Source organism: Pongo pygmaeus, chromosome 2, assembly GCF_028885625.2.
Source record: "Pongo pygmaeus isolate AG05252 chromosome 2, NHGRI_mPonPyg2-v2.0_pri, whole genome shotgun sequence".
In the NCBI taxonomy this organism is placed as follows: Eukaryota; Metazoa; Chordata; class Mammalia; order Primates; family Hominidae; genus Pongo; species Pongo pygmaeus.
This window is the reverse complement of record NC_085930.1, coordinates 53,518,371-53,537,452: the sequence shown is the minus strand read 5'-3', so window position 1 is coordinate 53,537,452 and position 19,082 is coordinate 53,518,371. Positions and strand designations below refer to the sequence as shown.

Below are 19,082 nucleotides of genomic sequence, written 5' to 3'. Positions count from 1 at the left end.
ATAAAAATAGGGAGCCACTGTTAGGAGTATTAAACCATAGGTAATACCAGCTATACTTTACTTTCAAGGAAGTTGCAATTACAACTAAGAAATAAAGGTGGTTAAAATGCTTCAAAAACAAAAAAGAACATGCTGAATTCCTTAAAGGACTTCAGCCTTCAGAAGCTGGCTAGGAAAATTTAAATATCCCCAAGCAGCACAACTAATTTGGATTAGCTAACAATTGGCTGAGTTGCTGCAGTCCCAAGCAGAATAAGTACTTGAAGTCAAACCTAAGTATTTAAAGATTTTTGCCTAAAGTCCACAGTGTTCTGCATTTAGAACAAACGAATTTCATCACAGGCACACGTTAATAAGACAAATGTGGCACAACTGAGAACCTATGTAACATTACAGTCTTGAGTCTCCTAGTACATTACCCACTCTTGTTCTCCAAGGTACGGGTAGTTAAAACAAGAACAGGTTGAAAAGCATTCTTAGTAAGAGCACAGGGCCTACACTCACCTCTGTTTCAGGGCTGGGATTTCTGTGGGTTCTGGCTCAAGTATTTCATAGGCCAAATTCACATCCTCTGTCTCCCGAAGTAATGCATAAATGGGCTCAATTTGTTCATTAAACCTTGCCAAAAGTGTGCGTGCATCTTTTTTGGGCATTGCTGACTCATCCTCTTCTACCTCTGTATGGCAAAAAGTACAGCGGAAAGTTCCTACAGAGAAAACAAGTATCTCAGGTCAGAGAGAAGACTTTAGCAGACAGTTTATACCTCCACCCTCACCCAATATCTTATTATTAAAACTTTCAAATATACACAAAGGTTGAAAGAATTTCAATGAACAGCCATGTGACCACCATTTAGATTCTACAATTAGCATTTTGCTATTCATCACATATCTATCCATCTATCATTTTTGATGTACTTCAAAGTAATTTCATCCCTAACTTCAGCATAGTTTTTAATCACAATATTTCTAACATGTATTTATTTTAACTTAAAGCCAAATTCTTTACAGCTTACCACCACAACTTGTACCCTTTCCCAGAAGCTTTTCTCTTTTTTTTTTTTTCACATTACACTTTTGGGCCTACATTATGGGGACAGCCAAATAAATACCTAAAACCAAGAGTTTCTTGTCATCCTGAACATTGTCACAGGTTATTTTTTAAAATTTATTAACCATTTGTATCTAATCAATTCAATCTATTATGCTAAAACTCACACTCTTAAACATTACTTAACAGTCTACACCACTAGCCACACCTGGATTTCCAGTTTGGTTCTTATTCCCAAAGACAGGAATATGCATCCTTCCTTTCTGACTCAACTTACTTGAAAGATTAAAAGGGAACATGTTAGTACTTAGTGTCTGGCAAACAGTTAAGTACTCAAACATTTAGCTATAAAAGGCCCCATGTATGATTGATACATAAAGAATAAACAACCAAGTGATCTCTACTTCAACATAACACTAGATCCTACTGATACATTACCAGTATAATAATTTTCTTTACTGCCCCTCACACATGGCCAATAGCATGTAAATTATTTGCTCAAATACCCTAAAATACATCTTCCTATTGTCTAAATGCCACCTAATCTACATCTATCCCAAATAAGTGAGAAAGAGAGAGAAATGCAGCCCTTCACAGCTAGGAGGTGGCTCAGCACTCACAGCTAGACTGTGGCATTTTTCTGTCAAACGAGATCTCACAGATCACCAACATCAGACTATGATGGAAGTGAGGCAAACCCAAGCCACCGTGGAATTGCGTCTGAGAACAGACAAAAGCAAGGACTCCATGCAAACCACAAAAAATCCCATCTTGCACAAGTGAATGCTGCTTCTTTACCATTTAGTTTTAGCATCACCCTGTTCTTGTCACCTCCTAGATAAGATTTATTAAGATACCCAATCATAGAATTATCCCCACTTCTTCACAGCATCCAATCCAAAGGAAACCTTCATCACTTCCCTGAATCCTCCCCAAAATTACCCAACAAAAGCCCACATTCTCTAAGTCTGTCCAACATCATCTTACTGACATTTCAAGGTTTCCCCATGGTATGTGGCTTCCCTTGCTGCAGAAAGCATCAATAAATCTAACTTTGTTTACTACAGGTGTGTACCTGATAGTCTTTGACTAATGGTCACCAACATAAAGATTATAACTTAATCAACTGGACAAGAATACTATTATACCAAAGTAAAGAGAGGAAGAACTAGTTTTTTTGTTTTTTTTTTTAGGTAAAAGATATCAAATTGCTTTAAATATAAAAATGAATATGTAAAAAGCCAACTTATTACAAATGCTAACAATTCAGCTCAAGAGAGGGGTTTAGACTACAAATTTAGATATAAGAATCAACAACCTATACGTGGTAATTGAAGCCATATAGTAGATAGGAGCATCCAAAGAGATTAAGGAGAGTGAGAAGAAGCAGTTAAGGCATAAACTCAAGGAATGAGGAATCCTTGAGAAAGAGAAATGGTGCAACCAGAGTGATAGGATGGTGTTTCAAGGAAATGTATGGTCCTAATATTAAAAGGCCAACAAGAGTTGAAAACTAGCTTTTATATTTGGTAACAAAGGGTAAGAAGCAACCTTGGCTAGAAAGGTTTTAGGTAGAATGTTATATTATTCTCCAACTATTGCAAGCTGTCTCAGCCTCTTCTCTTCAACAGAAGCAAGGAATATAATCATGTGGGGGCTTAAAAATAAACCACATAATGTAGGGTTGAATATAGCTCTTGAATACCTGCTGAATTAAAAAACACACCAATGTGAGACTGGGACTTAAATTGACTGTTGAAAAATAAGCACCTACAGAGACTGTCAATGACAACTAAGAATAGTTTGGAAGACAAGTTGTCTAGTTCTGTAGTTTTCAAATATGTTTTTAAAGAAAGGAATCCCATTTCTCAAATGGAAAGGTGCTTAATATATAAACATAAAAGCAAATGCTCTGGGGTAAAGTACAGAAACACAGCTAAGACAAAGGTTAATACTCCAACCCTCTCATTATCTGTTTTCAAAGCATCACAAACCAGCCTCCTCAATGCTTCCCATCAGGCACACTCTGCTGCAGAGCCTTTGCACTGCTGTGCCCTCTACCCAGATGCCTTCCCTCCAGAAAATCACATGGCTCATCTCCAAACTTACTTCAGTTCTTTACTCAGAAGCCACCAGTAAGGCCTTCCGTAGCCAACATTATCTAAAATTTCAATACTGTCTTGTCCACCCAAACAATCTTATCCTCTTTCATTTTCTTTTCCCTTGGCATTATCATTATCCAACATGTTTTATTATTTATCTAATTTATCATTAAAAACTCATGTTATACCCGAATTTTTAAAAAATGTCCTCCCAAATACCCCATTTCTCATTTTAAGACAATATGTACTCCAAACTTCAGCTTTAAGAAAACAAATCAACATGCTTGTCAGTGTAGCTCATCCTCATAAAATAGCAGTGCTTTTATTTGGGGAAAAGAGAGAAAGATAGAGAACACTACTAATACCATTATTTCACAGAAGAATAATCTCAGAATGACAGTCCTTTAACTCGAGTAATTTATTTTCATGAAAAAGAGTAGGGGGAAAAATAAACAAAGTATATAGTCATAAGGCACCTAAATTTTAATCTCATCCAAACTTAATAAGAGTTTCTTACAGAAGGGCTGATTTTGCAGGTATGAAAAGAGCAGCTTTAACATTATTACTAAGAACTGTGAAGGGTCTGAGATTTTACCCTACTTGTAAGCTAACAAGTTATTCTGCCAGTTTCATGGATACTGGCAGAAGACACAAGACCCCAGGTCAGAGACAAAGAACTTCACTATTCAAGGAAATAGCAGTAGCCAGTGTCAGTATTTAAGCCAGTTCCCCATGCCCCAATTTCCATGGGGCGCGATAGAAGGGCCAGGTAACAATTATACATGCAATGGGTTGTGTTACAGGAAAGAGAGCCTGAGCTTAAAAGGAACTCAAATATTTTATAATGGGCATAAGCATGCCCATTCTTTGCACTGGAGGGTGGCATTATCCTTACTTACTATAAACTCTATGTAAACATGCTCTGGCAGGAGACACTTTTTATACTGGACCATAAGCAAACCTGCTCTTTGCTCTGAAGAGAAATACCATCTCTGTCTTCCAAGGCTGCTCGTTATATAAACATCCTTGAAAATGATAGTCCAGGAAAAAAGCAGTCAGTCTGTATCTCTGCTTGCCAAGACATGCATAACATGTGAGAGACCCATGGAGAATAGTCTCCCAATAATTACCACATCTAGCAAATATTACAAAAGGAAAAGCTAGCCTGACATCTCTGAGCCCTATGTTTATCACAAAAACATTAGTTGTAAATGAGAAGCCTGTCAAAGCCAAATGTAGAATTTCTTATTTTTCTTCTGGGACCCTAAAAAATGCAAGAAAAGCAAGAAATTTGACATTTTATGGAAAATGACTTCAGACCAGTTTAACATACCAGCAGCATTTTTTATACATTTCACTACGCATTGTAAAAATGCAAATCAGTTTTCCTGAAATCAGAAGGGGCAAGTGGCAAGGGGCAGGAGGACACGGAAACCCAGCACATACTATGTACCAAGCAAGCACCCATGCTACTGAGAGAGTGATGGTGGCATACACAGACAGAACCAGTCAGCAAGAAGCTTTAGTAGGGAAGAAAGATGTCTGGAGATAAAACAATCAGGGATCAGTACAAAAATAAAGTACATAAATGTTTTGGAGTTCAAAGAAGGAATGTGACTTCTAGCTGAGGACACTAGGAAAAGCTTATCGAGAAGGTAAACCTTTTTGAGATAGAGTTTAGAAGATAAAAGATGAAGAAGATGATGAAGGGGTAAGGGAACAGGACATTTTAGATCATCATAAGGCAGGGTGGTTGAAAAATGATGCTAGACTGCAATTTCAGTCTGATAGGAAAACAGTTATCAAAAAGAATGATAAAAAACAGAATTAACAAGATAAACTGGGGTGACCATAAATTGGTCTTGAATGATAAGCTTCATTTTGACTTTATTCTTTAGTAATAGGAAAGCCACAGAAGGGTGTTAGGAAAGACACTGAGGTCATGAAAACTAATATTTACATATATTGATCTGCCTGAGTGGCTTGAGATGGCCTCCCAATAGGGCAGTTCTTAACTGAGTGTCTGTATAAAAATCCCCGGTGGAATTTATACTCAGGCTCCATGCCACAAATGCTGATCCCAGAGGTCCAGAGTGGGGCCCAGGAATTAGAACTTTCAAAGTTACACAAGGAATTCTGATGCCTACACCTGGTAGAGAGCTGCTATTAAGCAATATGATAAACATCCCAACTTTTCTTGTAACTAGACCATTTTACACTAAGTAGTGTACATAGACTATACTACTCAAGAATGAGAGAAGAAACTGGAATTGAAACTCAGAGCTCTGCACAATTTTTCCCTTTTCACATATGAGATCAAGAAGGCAAAACCCAGAAATAGTGAATCTAAGGCATGCAAGGAAGAACATGCAAGCTAGATCTAAGAATGTGGCAACAAAGAGAAAATGAAGGCTACAAAGATTCTTTAGGCAAAGCTTGACAAATGATGGGGTTAGGAGGAAAAAAGGAGTTCTATAACAACACATTTGTTTGATTAGCTATACTCAGAAACCACAAAAAGAACTAAGAAAGCTACTTTACAAATATTCCTATATATTCATCAGAAGCAAATCTATGCAATAATTCTATCCAAATCTGACATACAAGGAAATGAACGCTTAAGAGGCGTTAAGTTTACCAAGTCATAGCTTGAAAACAAAAATCACTAAACTTGAATTCAAATACAAATCTTTGTCTCAAAAGACTAAATTCACTATACTATCCTGAATTATACATTCCTCTTCCAACTTCCTATCAGCCCTGCCAGCTACAATTTAGCAAACTTTTCCCATGTATATACATTAGCTCTATTTTTAAAAAATATTGAATAGAAGGAGAAAAGATTTATAACAAATAATTTAACAAACATAAGTGCCTATCACATACTGGCATTTACTTGGATAAGTCTTAACCTATCAGGTTTGCCAAACAAATAAAAATAAATCCAACTGCAGATAACAAACAGGCATTGAAAGTGGGAAGAAAAAAATATCTTTTATAAATAGATATTTCAAAGCTATATTTTAGGGTCATATATTCAGTAGTATAGGAATGTCCCAATTTTATGACTCAGGATTCTTCTACAGAAGGTAAGTTATCACTCCACAATGAGAAAAGAAATGGAGACCTAATTGTGGGGATGAGGGGGACAGAGGCGGAAGAGGGAGGGGAAAGGGAAAGAGTTCTACACCATTTTAATTTTAACTTTCTCCAAAATAAAAAAAGTAAAAGCAAAAATGAATTGGGGGTGGGGAGGGTGGGGGGAAGGGATTGGTAACAACAATTTAAAAAAAAAAACAGTAATGCTCAGCGAAATTTGAAACTTGACATTTTTCCTTTGCTAAACACAGAAGAAAATGTAAGTGGTATATATGATACCAGCCAAAGCCTTCAACTTAACTGCTTCCAACATATTTCATTTTAACAAACATGTTACTCACTGTAATTATATGGATATTCAGTCAAGGGAATAAATAAATACAAATAAAACCAAAGCAAAAAAAAGAAAACCCCACCAAAAACTTGTTTATTCTCTTGAGTTTGACAAGTGCGTGCTCTGGAAATGTGCTCTGGAAATGACAAAAAGGACATAGATACGTGATACTAGGGCAGAAGACATTATTAGTCAAATCCTCAATTAGTCATTACTTAGCATTATATTTTTCTCTCTTCAGTCCAGTATATACAATGAATAAGCCATCAGCTAATGCCCACAATTCACTGACAAATATTTGTCAAAGGTATCAGTTGCAACTGAAATATTATTCAGCCATCTTTCCCACAAATTTTTAAAAAATCAAAATAAGCTCAAATGCTTTGATATGGCACAGGGTGCTTCAGTGCTCAAGTGGGACTCATATTGCAGCCCATGTCCTCAAGGCTGGCCAAGGAAACAGGGAGGATCAAATGTCTGCTGCTGCAGAGCTCTCACCCCAGAACAGTGGGTTTGATATCCCCAGGGCTTCTGACATTCAGCCTTCCCAAGTCCAGCCAATCATCTGAGCTACTTTCATGGCCCTCACATTCTAGTTGGGGGTAGACAAGACACAAAAAAATCACATCCGTAGTATATAAGTATTACAGGGGAAAAAAAGCAGGGAAGGAAGAAGGTGAAGGGAAAGGGGTGTTGCTCTATTATATAGGAAACTCAGGGTAGGCCTCTCTCATATAGCAATGTATGAGCAGAGACTTAAAGATGAGAGCAAGTCATGCAAATGTTTGGACAAGGGAAAATAGCATGCAAAAAGGCAAATAAAGTAAAGGCATGCCTGGTGCACACAAAGCCCAAATAAGGTGACTGCTGTGAACGTGGGAAGAATGATAGAAATAGTCTCCAAAAGGGGAAATTAGGGAGGAAGCAAATAGAAGACTTTATAAATTCTGTTAAGGACTTTGACTTTTCTGAGGGAAAGAAGAAGCCTCTGGAGGATTTTTAACAGAAGAGTGGCATGCCCTGATATGCTAGAAGGATCACTAGTTGCTATGACAAATAGTCTACACGGGAAGCAAGAGTGAAAGCAAGGAAAGTACCTAAGAGAGCTTTGCAAAATCTAAGCAAGAGATAATGGCATGCATAACTTTTCTGGACAATCTTATGAAAAAACTTTGAATCCAAGTTTTTTACTCCCCTTCACTCAAAAAGCTTCCAGGAAAAAGAAAAAAACAAAAGACACTTCACAGTTCCATGTTAAAACTAAGTAGCTAGAAACAGAACTCCTAGGATTTTAGTGAGATAAGGACAAAACTATAAAATTTCAAGACATAACAGTAACATATATGATTAATTTTACTGCACTGTAAACATCCAACCGCCACATAGCTTAGGAAGCATATTTAGACACTGTTTTCCCCTCCCACTGAATATTTTATGAAATACATAAAACCACCCCCCAAAATTCAATTTAGTTTGTCCTTCCTTAAATGGGAACTTATCTGGATTTGGTCTAATCATGCATCATTCCTCCATCCTGGAACTCATTATAAAGGGGAAAAAAGGTACCATATTGGGGAAGAAGGGCAAAAAACAACAAACTGAAGGATAATACACGGATGAATATTAAAGCTTGCAATAAATTATCTAAATTAGGCCCAAATCAAATTCATCTCAGCATGCAGAATCAAACTCATCTCAACTATCTGAAAGATAATAGCCAATAGAATGTATATATGTGGAAGGTAGTGAACTGGGGAGCTTGGAAAAATAAGACTGCTTAAAATTATTAATATTATTCTCCATTATGCCTGTGTGTTTCTGAAGATGACATAATTAAACACAGCATATTTTCTATATGAATACTATAACTGGGGGGTTCCAATTCCTAACCAAGGCTTCTAAATTAACCCAAAGTGACCAACATAATCCTCTAAAACCAGTGATAAAACCCCCAAGCTTCTCCATACTTTTAGAATGTCAAATATGTTCCAAATCAAAGAGTAAGTATAAAATTAGAGTTGAGAGAAGCCATATACAGTATAGAATAGGATGAATGTATCATTTTACACATGCTAAAAGAAGGCCAAGAATGGTTACAGGATTTGCTCAAGGTAACAGTTACTAACATGACTAAGACTAAAAGCCAGGGCTCTGGAATCTTAACATCCTGTCACTTTACTGTCTTGCAGCCACTGCTGAAAAGAAAAGCCAAAAGACTTCTGGAAATGACATGAACACTGAACACACTGATTATGCAAAAGGACCCAACATAATAAGTGTTCTAAATAAAACCATACAATATTATGAGAAGCTGACCAAGCATTACTAACCATAAGCTGTTTTAACAAAGTATTTAAGAATCACTTCGCATCAAAAGAGACAAAGAAGGCCACTACATAATGGTAAAGAGATCAATTTAACAAGAAGAGCTAACTATCCTAAACATATATGCACCCAGTACAGGAGCACCCAGATTCATAAAGCAAGTCCTCAGAGACCTACAAAGAGACTTAGACTCCCACACAATAATAATTGGAGACTTTAACACCCCACTGTCAATATCAGACAGATCAACGAGACAGAAGGTTAACAAGGATATCCAGGACTTGAACTCAGCTCTAGACCAAGCGGACCTAATAGACATCTACAGATCTCTACACCCCAAATCAACAGAATATACATTCTTCTCAGCACCACATCACAATTATTCTAAAATTGACCACATAATTGGTAGTAAAACACTCTGCAACAAATGCAAAAGAACAGAGATTGGCCGGGCACGGTGGCTCATGCCGGTAATCCCAACACTTTGGGAGGCCGAGGCAGGCGGATCACGAGGTCAGGAGCTCGAGACCATCCTGGATAACACGGTGAAACCCCGTCTCTACTAAAAATACAAAAAATTAGCCGGGCGTGGTAGTGAGCACCTGTAGTCCCAGCTTCTCGGGAGGCTGAGGCAGGAGAATGGCGTGAACCCGGGAGGCAGAGTTTGCAGTGAGCTGAGATCACGCCACCGCACTCCAGCCTGGGCAAAAGAGCGAGACTCCATCTCAAAAAAAAAAAAAAAAAGAACAGAAATCACAACAAACTAACTGTCTCTCAGACCACAGTGCAATCAAATTAGAACTCAGGATTAAGAAACTCACTCAAAACTGCAAAACCACATGGAAACTGAACAACCTGCTCCTGAATGACTACTGGGTACATAAGGAAATGAAGGCAGAAATAAAGATATTCTTTGAAACCAATGAGAACAAAGACACAACATACCAGAATCTCTGGGACACATTTAAAGCAGTGTGTAGAGGGAAATTTATAGCACTAAATGCCCACAAGAGAAAGCAGGAAAGATCTAAAATTGACGTCCTAACATTACAATTAAAAGAACTAGAGAAGCAAGAGCAAACAAATTCAAAGCTAGCAGAAGGCAAGAAATAACTAAGATCAGAGCAGAACTGAAGGAGATAAAGACACAAAAAACCCTTCAAAAAAAAATCACTGAATCCAGGAGCTGGTTCTTTGAAAAGATCAACAAAATAGATAGACTGCTAGCCAGACTAATGAAGAAAAGAGAGAAGAATCAAATAGACGCAATAAAAAACGATAAAGGGGATATCACCACCGATCCCACAGAAATACAAACTACCATCAGAGAATACTATAAACACCTCTATGCAAATAAACTAAAAAATCTAGAAGAAATGGATAAATTCCTGGACACATACACCCTCCCAAGACTAAACCAGGAAGAAGTTGAATCTCTGAATAGACCAATAGCAGGCTGTGAAACTGAGGCAATAATTAATAGCCTACCAACCAAAAAAAAGCCCAGGACCAGACAGATTCACAACTGAATTCTACCAGAGGTACAAGGAGGAGCTGGTACCATTCCTTCTGAAACTATTCCAATCAATAGAAAAAGAGGGAATCCTCCCTAACTCATTTTATGAGGCTAGCATCATCCTGATACCAAAGCCTGGTAGAGACACAACAAAAAAAGGGAATTTTAGGCCAATATTCCTGATGAACATCAATGTGAAAATCCTCACTACAATACTGGCAAACCGAATCCAGCAGCACATCAAAAAGCTTATCCACCAAGATCAAGTCAGCTTCATCGCTGGGATGCAAGGCTGGTTCAACATATGCATATGAATAAACGTAATCCATCACATAAACAGAACCAATGACAAAAAGCACATGATTATCTCAATAGATGCAGCAAAGGCCTTTGACAAAATTCAACAGCGTTTCATGCTAAAAACTCTCAATAAACTAGGTATTGATGGAATGTATCTCAAAATAATAAGAGCTATGACAAACCACAGCCAATATCATACTGAATGGTCAAAAACTGGAAGCATTCTCTTTGAAAACCAGCACAAGACAAGGATGCCCTCTCTCACCACTTCTATTCAACATAGTGTTGGAAGTTCTGGCTAGGGCAATCAGGCAGGAGAAAGAAATAAAGGTTATTCAATTAGGAAAATAGGAAGTCAAAATGTCTCTGTATGTAGATGACATGATTGTATATTTAGAAAACCCCATCGTTTCAGCCCAAAATCTCCTTAAGCTGATAAGCAATTTCAGCAAAGTCTCAGGACACAAAATCAATGTGCAGAAATCACAAGCATTCCTACACACCAATAATAAACAGAGAGTCAAATCATGAGTGAACTCCCACTCACAATTGCTACAAAGAGAATAAAATACCTAGGAATCCAACTAATAAGGAATGTGAAGGACCTCTTCAAGAACTACAAACCACTGTTCAACGAAATAAAAGAGGACACAAATGGAAGAACATTCCACGCTCAAGGATAGGAAGAATCAATATCGTGAAAATGGCCATACTGCCCAAGGTAATTTATAGATTCAGTGCTATTCCCATCAAGCTACCACTGACTTTCACAGAATTGGAAAAAACTACTTTAAAGTTCATATAGAACCAAAAAAGAGCCTGTATAGCCAAGATAATCCTAAGCAAAAAAGAACAAAGCTAGAGGCATCACGCTACCTGACTTCAAACTATACTACAAGGCTACAGTAACCAAAACAGCATGGTACTGGTACCAAAACAGATATACAGACCAACGGAACAGAACAGAGGCCTCAGAAATAACACCACACATCTATAACCATCTGATCTTTGACAAACCTGACAAAAACAAGAAATGAGGAAAGGATTCCCTATTTTATAAATGGTGCTGGTAAAACTGGCTAGCCCTATGTAGAAAGCTGAAATTGGATCCTTTCCTTACACCTTATACAAAAATTAACTCAAGATGGATTAAAGACTTAAATGTAAGACCTAACACCACAAAAACCCTATAAGAAAACCTAGGCAATACCATTCAGGACATAGGCATGGGCAAAGACTTCATGACTAAAACACCAGAAGTAATGGCCACAAAAGCCAAAATAGACAAATGGAATCTAATTATACTGAAGAGCTTCTGCACAGCAAAAGAAACTATCATCAGAGTGAACAGGCAACCTACAGAATGGGAGAAAATCTTTGCAATCTACCCATCTGACAAAAGGCTAATAACCAGAATCTACAAAGAACTCAAACAAATTTACAAGAAAAAAACAAATGACCCCATCAAAAAGTGGGCAAAGGATATGAACAGACACTTCTCAAAAGAAGATATTTATGCAGCCAACATATGCATATGCAGCATAGATGACATATGAAAAAATGCTCATCATCACTGGTCATCAGAGAAATGCAAATCAAAACCACAATGAGATACCATCTCATACCAGTTAGAATGGCAATCATTAAAAAGTCAGGAAACAACAGACGCTGGAGAGGATGTGGAGAAATAGCAATGCTTTTACACTATTGGTGGGAGTGTAAAGTAGTTCAACCATTGTGAAGACTGGTGATTCTTCAAGGATCTAGAACTAGAAATACCATTTGACCCGGCCATCCCATTACTGGATATATACCCAAAGGATTATAAATCATGCTATTATAAAGACACATGCACACGCATGTTTACTGCGGCAATATTCACAATAGCAAAGACTTGGAACCAACCCAAATGACCATCAATGATAGACTGGATTAAGAAAATGTGGCACATATACACCATGGAATACTATGCAGCCATAAAAAAGGATAAGTTCATGTCCTTTGCAGGGACATGGATGAAGCTGGAAACCGTCATTCTCAGCAAACTATCACAAGGTCAGAAAATCAAACACCGCATGTTCTCACTCATAGGTGGGAGATTAACAACGAGAACACACGGACACAAGGCAGGGAACATCACACACCAGTGCCTGTCAGGGGGTGGGAGGCTGGGGGAGGGATTAGCAGTAGGAGAAATACCTAATGTAAATGACGGGTTGTTGGGTGCAGCAAACCAACATGGCACATGTATACCTATGTAACAAACCTGCACGTTGTGCACATGTACCCCAGAACTTAAAGTATAATAAAAAAAATAAAATAAAATAAATAAAAAAAGAATCACTTTACATTGTTAGATTTCTAAAGGGCTTCTGGAGGATGGTGTTAGGGATACAAGGTAACAGGCCTGGAAGGATAAGCAAAAACTTCATAGTTTCTCTGTTACGACAGAGAAAATTGGTGGGAGTGAGGTGAGCGGAAAAGCCACAGAGAGGAAAAACTAGTTTGCCATTTTAGTTTACATACCTCTCTACTATTTGTGTCTTTACCAAGTTTTCATTCATATATTACTTATTTTATTTTTTTTGAGACAGAGTGTCGCTCTGTTGCCCAGGTTGGCAGTGGCGTGATCTTGGCTCACTGCAACCTCTGCCTCCGAGGTTCACGTAATCCTCGTGCCTCAGCTTCCCGAGTAGCTGGGACTACAGGTGTGCGCCACCACAACTGGCTTTTTGTATATTTAGTAGAGATGGGGTTTCACCCTATTGGCCAGGCTGGTCTTGAACTCCTAACCTCAAGTGATCTGCCCACCTCGGCCTCCCAAAGTGCTGGGATTACACGCGTTGAGCTACCGCTCCCAGCCATATATTACTTATGTATTTTTAAAAGAAAGAAAACGAATGCCATATTGAATTCTCCAAAAACATTCAACTCCCTCTTAATCAATATGCAGAAGCTATACAGTCATTCCTGGGCCTTTCTGAAAGCATTATCAAGTCCTTTGTTGCAATTTTTATAACTCATAATGTTCGGGGGAATATCTATTAAAATGTAATTTTAAGTCTCAAAAAGTCACCTTTTAGTCTCATTCCTAAACTTTATTTTCGTAAAGCAAATTTCTTCAGTTTAATTGGGCAAGGGAAAATGTACAGAAAAAGGAGGTGCTATTAGCAAACAGCAGCACACATGGCAGGAACATAGTTCTACATTAAATTATTTTACCTATAATAAAAAGAAATTTGAAAAATCATCTTTTAAAAATTCACCACAGAACAATTAACACTGCAAAATACTCATTCATCTGCATGCAAAAGAAAAAAAAAGCAGATTTAATGTTTTTGAAATTCAGAATCAAATGTATCAATGATTTACACAATACAACCTCACCCTCCAAAATTCAATTTAATCAATGAAATTGGGTTCTCCTTCCTTAAACAGGAATTTATCTGGATTTGGTCTAATCATGCATCATTCCTCAATTCTGGAACTTATGATAAAGGGGAAAAAAGGTACAATGTGGGGGAAGAAGGGCAGAAAACAACAAACTGAAGGATGGTACACGGATGAATATTAAAGCTTGCAATAAATTCTCTAAATTAGGCCCAAATCAAATTCATCTCAGCATGCAGAATCAAACTCATCTCAACTATCTGAAAGACAATAACGAATAGAATATTGTTTCAAAACCCAAAGCATCAAACTAAAAAGCAACTCTTCACAAATAAGCAAATAAATTAGCTTTTATGTCACTGGCATCAAAATACAAAAAAGATAAAAGATTGTTTTTTTTTTTGAGATGAAGTTTCACTCTGTCACCCAGACTGGAGTGCAGTGGTGCAATCTCGGTTCACTGCAACCTCTGGCTCCTGGGTTCAAAGGATTCTCCTGCCTCAGCCTCCCAAGTACCTGGGATTACAGGCGCACTCCACCACACCCAGCTAATTTTTGTATTTTTAGTAGAGATGGGGTTTTGCTATGTTGGCCAGGCTGGTCTTGAACTCCTGACCTCAAACGATCCGCCCACCTTGGCCTCCCAAGGTGCTGGGATTACAGGCATGAGCCACTGCACCCAGCCAAAATGTTTTTTTAAAAAAGTTCTTATTTAAGTCTTTAATCCATCTTGAATTAATTTTTGTATAAGGTGTAAGGAAGGGATCCAGTTTCAGCTTTCTACATATGGCTAGCCAGTTTTCCCAGCACCATTTATTAAATAGGGAATCCTTTCCCCATTGCTTGTTTTTCTCAGGTTTGTCAAAGATCAGATAGTTGTAGATATGCGGCGTTATTTCTGAGGGCTCTGTTCTGTTCCATTGATCTATATCTCTGTTTTGGTACCAGTAAAAGTTAATGGGTGCAGCACACCAGCATGGCACATGTATACATATGTAACTAACCTGCACATTGTGCACATGTAACCTAAAACTTAAAGTACAATTAAAAAAAAAAAAAAGTTCTCAAATCCTCAAAATCAAAAGCAGCAGAATTTTAAAAAATCAGACCTAAAGGTTTTGTGGGGGAAGGGTAGAAGAGGGACGATACTTGCTCCTATCTTTCCATAACTCGTTTTTATATATATTTTAACTTTTTCTAATAAATTCCCGCCCTCTTACTCCCCCCACTCCCCAATCCATACCTTTGAGCTCTGTGGCATAATTGTCTAATTAACCCATGCTGGATAAGATTCCAAAGACTGAGGACTCAGCAACTGAGCGAAACAATCTCGGAAAGATTTCTTCTTGTGTTTGTGTTTTTAGCACTTCAGGAATTGAAAACACTGCTTGTAAGATACCTCCTGTCCTGGCAATAACAAATGCTGGCAAGAACGTGGAGGAAAGGGAACTGTCGTACACTGTTGGTGGGAATGTAAATTAGTACAATCACTATGGAGAACAGTTTGGAGGTTCCTCAAAAAACTAAAAATAAAGCTACCATATGATCCAGCAATCTCACTGCTGAGTATATACCCAAAAGAAAGGAAATCAGTATATCAAAGAGGTAGCTGCATTCCCATGTTTGTGGCAGCACTGTTCACAATAGCTAAGATTTGGAAGCAACCTAAGTGTTCATCAACAGATGACTAGATAAAGAAACTGTGGTGCACATACACAATGGAGTACTATTCAGCCATAAAAAAGAATGAGATTCAGTCATTTGCAACATGGACAGAACTGGAAATCATTATGTTAAGCGAAATAAGCCAGGCACAGAAGGATAAACATTGTACATTCTCACTAATTTGTGGGATCTAAAACTCAAAACAATTGAATTCGGGGACATAGAGAATGAAAGGATGGTTAGTAGAGGCTAGAAAGGGTAGTAGGGATGGGGGATGGCTAACTGGTAAAAAAATAGTTAGAAAGAATGAATAAGACCTACTATTTGAAAGCACAACAGGGTAACTATAGTCAATAATTATACATTTAAAAATAACTAAAATAGTATAATTGGATTGTTTGTAACACAAAGGATAAATGCATGAGGGGATGGATGCCCCATTCTCCATGACGTGATTATTACACATTGCATGCCTGTATCAAAACATCTCATGTACCCCATAAACATATACACCTATTTAGCCACAAAAAATTTCTTTTAATTAAAAAAATTTTAAAAGATATCTCCTATTCTAAGTAGAAAGAGAAGAAGACAGGAAAAAGCTGCCTGCCCTATGAAGGCACTCTTTAATTGAGTCTCACAAATAGAGAATCCTAAAAATTTTTAAATGTTAGGGTAAGGGAACAGAAAAGGAATCTCAATAAATGGGGCCATCAGGAAACGGATCTGTCCAAACCAAAAAGCTTTATCTGTAGTCACAAGCCAAGAAGGGACTCATATGATTTAACTCCAAACTTACATATGAATATCTCAAGTAGATACCAAGTTTACTTGACTATTCCAAACTCAGAACTCATCACTAGAAGAGATCTAGTCAATTGTTGGCTGTTTTTAAGAGTTATTTATTAGAGACTTACTTACTTATCAAAGACTTCTTTATGCTAATCCTAAAATCTGTTGCTAAGTCTTTCCATGGAGCCAAACAAAACAAGGTGAATCTCCATGAGAAGTGTCATATTCTCCCTTAATAGTAAATCTAAAACAGTCTAGCAATGTAAATACCCCTAGATTTATTCGTTATTACATTATAAGATCCTCCAAATCCAAGGGTACAACATAGGCATGTCCATGTGCATCCACATACACATTATTTGATGAGTTGAACTAGATAATCTCTGAATTTCTATTTCTAAGATTTTATTAAATATACATTTATATGATTCCTTTTTAAAAAAATTTAAATTATCTCATCTCAAAATTTAAAATGTGACTCCTAGGTCCCTAGGTGAATGCAGTAAAAGGGGCTCCCAAATTATTTCCAATTCAAGCATCTAACAATTCTACTCCACCCACTCACAGTAAAACTACAATGCCATATATGTTTTTAGAGAAGCTCTAAAACTGTATTTTTTTGCCCAATATTCCCACTGCCAAGAATTCATAAGGAAAAATGTGAACAGGAATAATGTGCTATATATACAAAGGTATTCAAAGCATCTTATCTATACCAGCAAAAAATAGATACCACCAAAGTGCCCAAAAGGAGGGGAAAGGAAAATGGGAAAAAAATTACACCTATTAAAACATATTTTGAACACTAGACAGAAACAGGAGAGTTTGGCACATTAAGAAACCAAGAGATCATAAACTATTCTAAGCTATGATTGTAATTGTAGGTAATACATAAAAGGCTGGTGGCTTTGTGGGTGATTTTTTTCTCTTCAAATTTGTCTCTGGCATTATGGTTGCATAATTTTTAAACTAAAAATGGAAAATATAAAGCTATTTCCAAATCATCTAACCTTAACATCTAAAAAGAGGTAATATCCCCCTCTCCCCTTCAGGAGAAGCATGCTGTTGAACTTAACTTAGAAGTGTTAACTTAGGGTGATTAACTAAATCACCCATGGTTGAGACTGCTAAAATAGAAATACTTAAGTCTATTTAAACGGTCAGAAAGCTTGCTAAATCTAAAACATGCATTTATGAAACACAAGATGTTATTTTGCTGATTCACTGAGAGATTTCATGTCATGTTTTTGTTTTGATTACATAATCCTCCCATATTTTAGAAACTTAAAACCTGGTTTCACCTTAATGATTACGCTTCTGATTGACTAGTGTGCAAAGGCTAGGTTATTCCATTTTAACAAATAATGTATCTATACATTTGAAGAGAGTTCAACCCAGAAACATCAAAAGCAAATCTAAATGGAAAGTACAGAGAAAATTTACAATCTTTAGGAAAAGTAGAGATGGAGTAGGGAATAGTAGTAAACCGAAGTAGGAAGATCGGTGGCTTATGTGTGAATTAACAATGGTAAACAATCCTTGCTGGGCTGTTTCCTGGGTCCGGAATTTGCAGGTGGTCCTCAGGAGCTCATCTAGGAGTTACTACCCTTTGTCATGTGGCAGAGAGCTGCCCATACACTTGAGTTAACCACTTTTTGTCACGGAAAACAGTAAAGTCTAGCAGGCTTCAAATCCAATTTCTGAACATCCCCTAATTGCTTCTGTAAACCACAAGTCAATCTAAGAACTATTGAAAAGAAATGCAGGTAGAAGTCCATTAAATACTTCCATCACTTGATCAGAAATATTATCAATCTCCTCTAGCAACCAGGAAATTGGGTATTTGTACAGGACTGGGCTTAGAAAGAAAACTGCAATCTACCAATTTAGACAAGGCACAATTATCACAGCGGAAAAAGTTCCCTCCTCCCTTACTACACACACCAAATTTTTATTGCCCATCTTCTTCATTATGGGGTGGGAGTAGAGGAGAGGACAGAGAGATGAATACCGAGCAAAACAAGAAAGAATAATAGAGAAAAACACAAAGATTTCTAAAAGGAATGTACAGACCAAAGGAGGTTGTTGGGTATTAATAGTTTAAAAAAAAAACAAAAACAAAATTCAAAACATCAGAACTGGCAAGCAACTAGGGCCTAATATCACCTAATCAACACATTTTCTCCTTAAAGGAGCATCTAAATGAAAAGCCACATTACAATAAAAAGGCAAGTATGTTCTCAGAATGAGGGTCCCTAATGATTATAAATTTTTAATCATGATACCTCAGGCTTTACTGCCAATTAAGTAGGACATAACTGCCAATTAAGTCAAGCATTAGTGTTAGCTGACCAGGGCACCCTCCCCTGAGTGACATTAAGATTAAGTGACTTATTCTTGCTCTCAGGCACTCCTTCTTTTCATCTTCATGCTGACCATAGCCCTCACATTAAAAATAGTCTTTGTTCAGACTGGCCACAACACAACTGTTTCAGTTTTAGCTTTATTT

The 19,082-nt window shown here is 37.3% G+C and overlaps 1 protein-coding gene across 5 annotated transcripts in view; it reads right to left on the bottom strand.

Moving 5' to 3' along the window:
- The window catches only part of GTF2E1 (general transcription factor IIE subunit 1), a 39,040-nt gene that overhangs the window by 12,388 nt on the left and 7,570 nt on the right, over window positions 1-19,082 (bottom strand). For all 5 annotated transcript variants that reach the window (XM_054481055.2, XM_063662587.1, XM_063662588.1 and 2 more), the window contains exon 3: window positions 505-706. In XM_054481055.2, coding sequence (XP_054337030.1) covers window positions 505-706 — 202 coding nt within the window. The remainder of the gene's footprint in view (window positions 1-504; window positions 707-19,082) is intronic.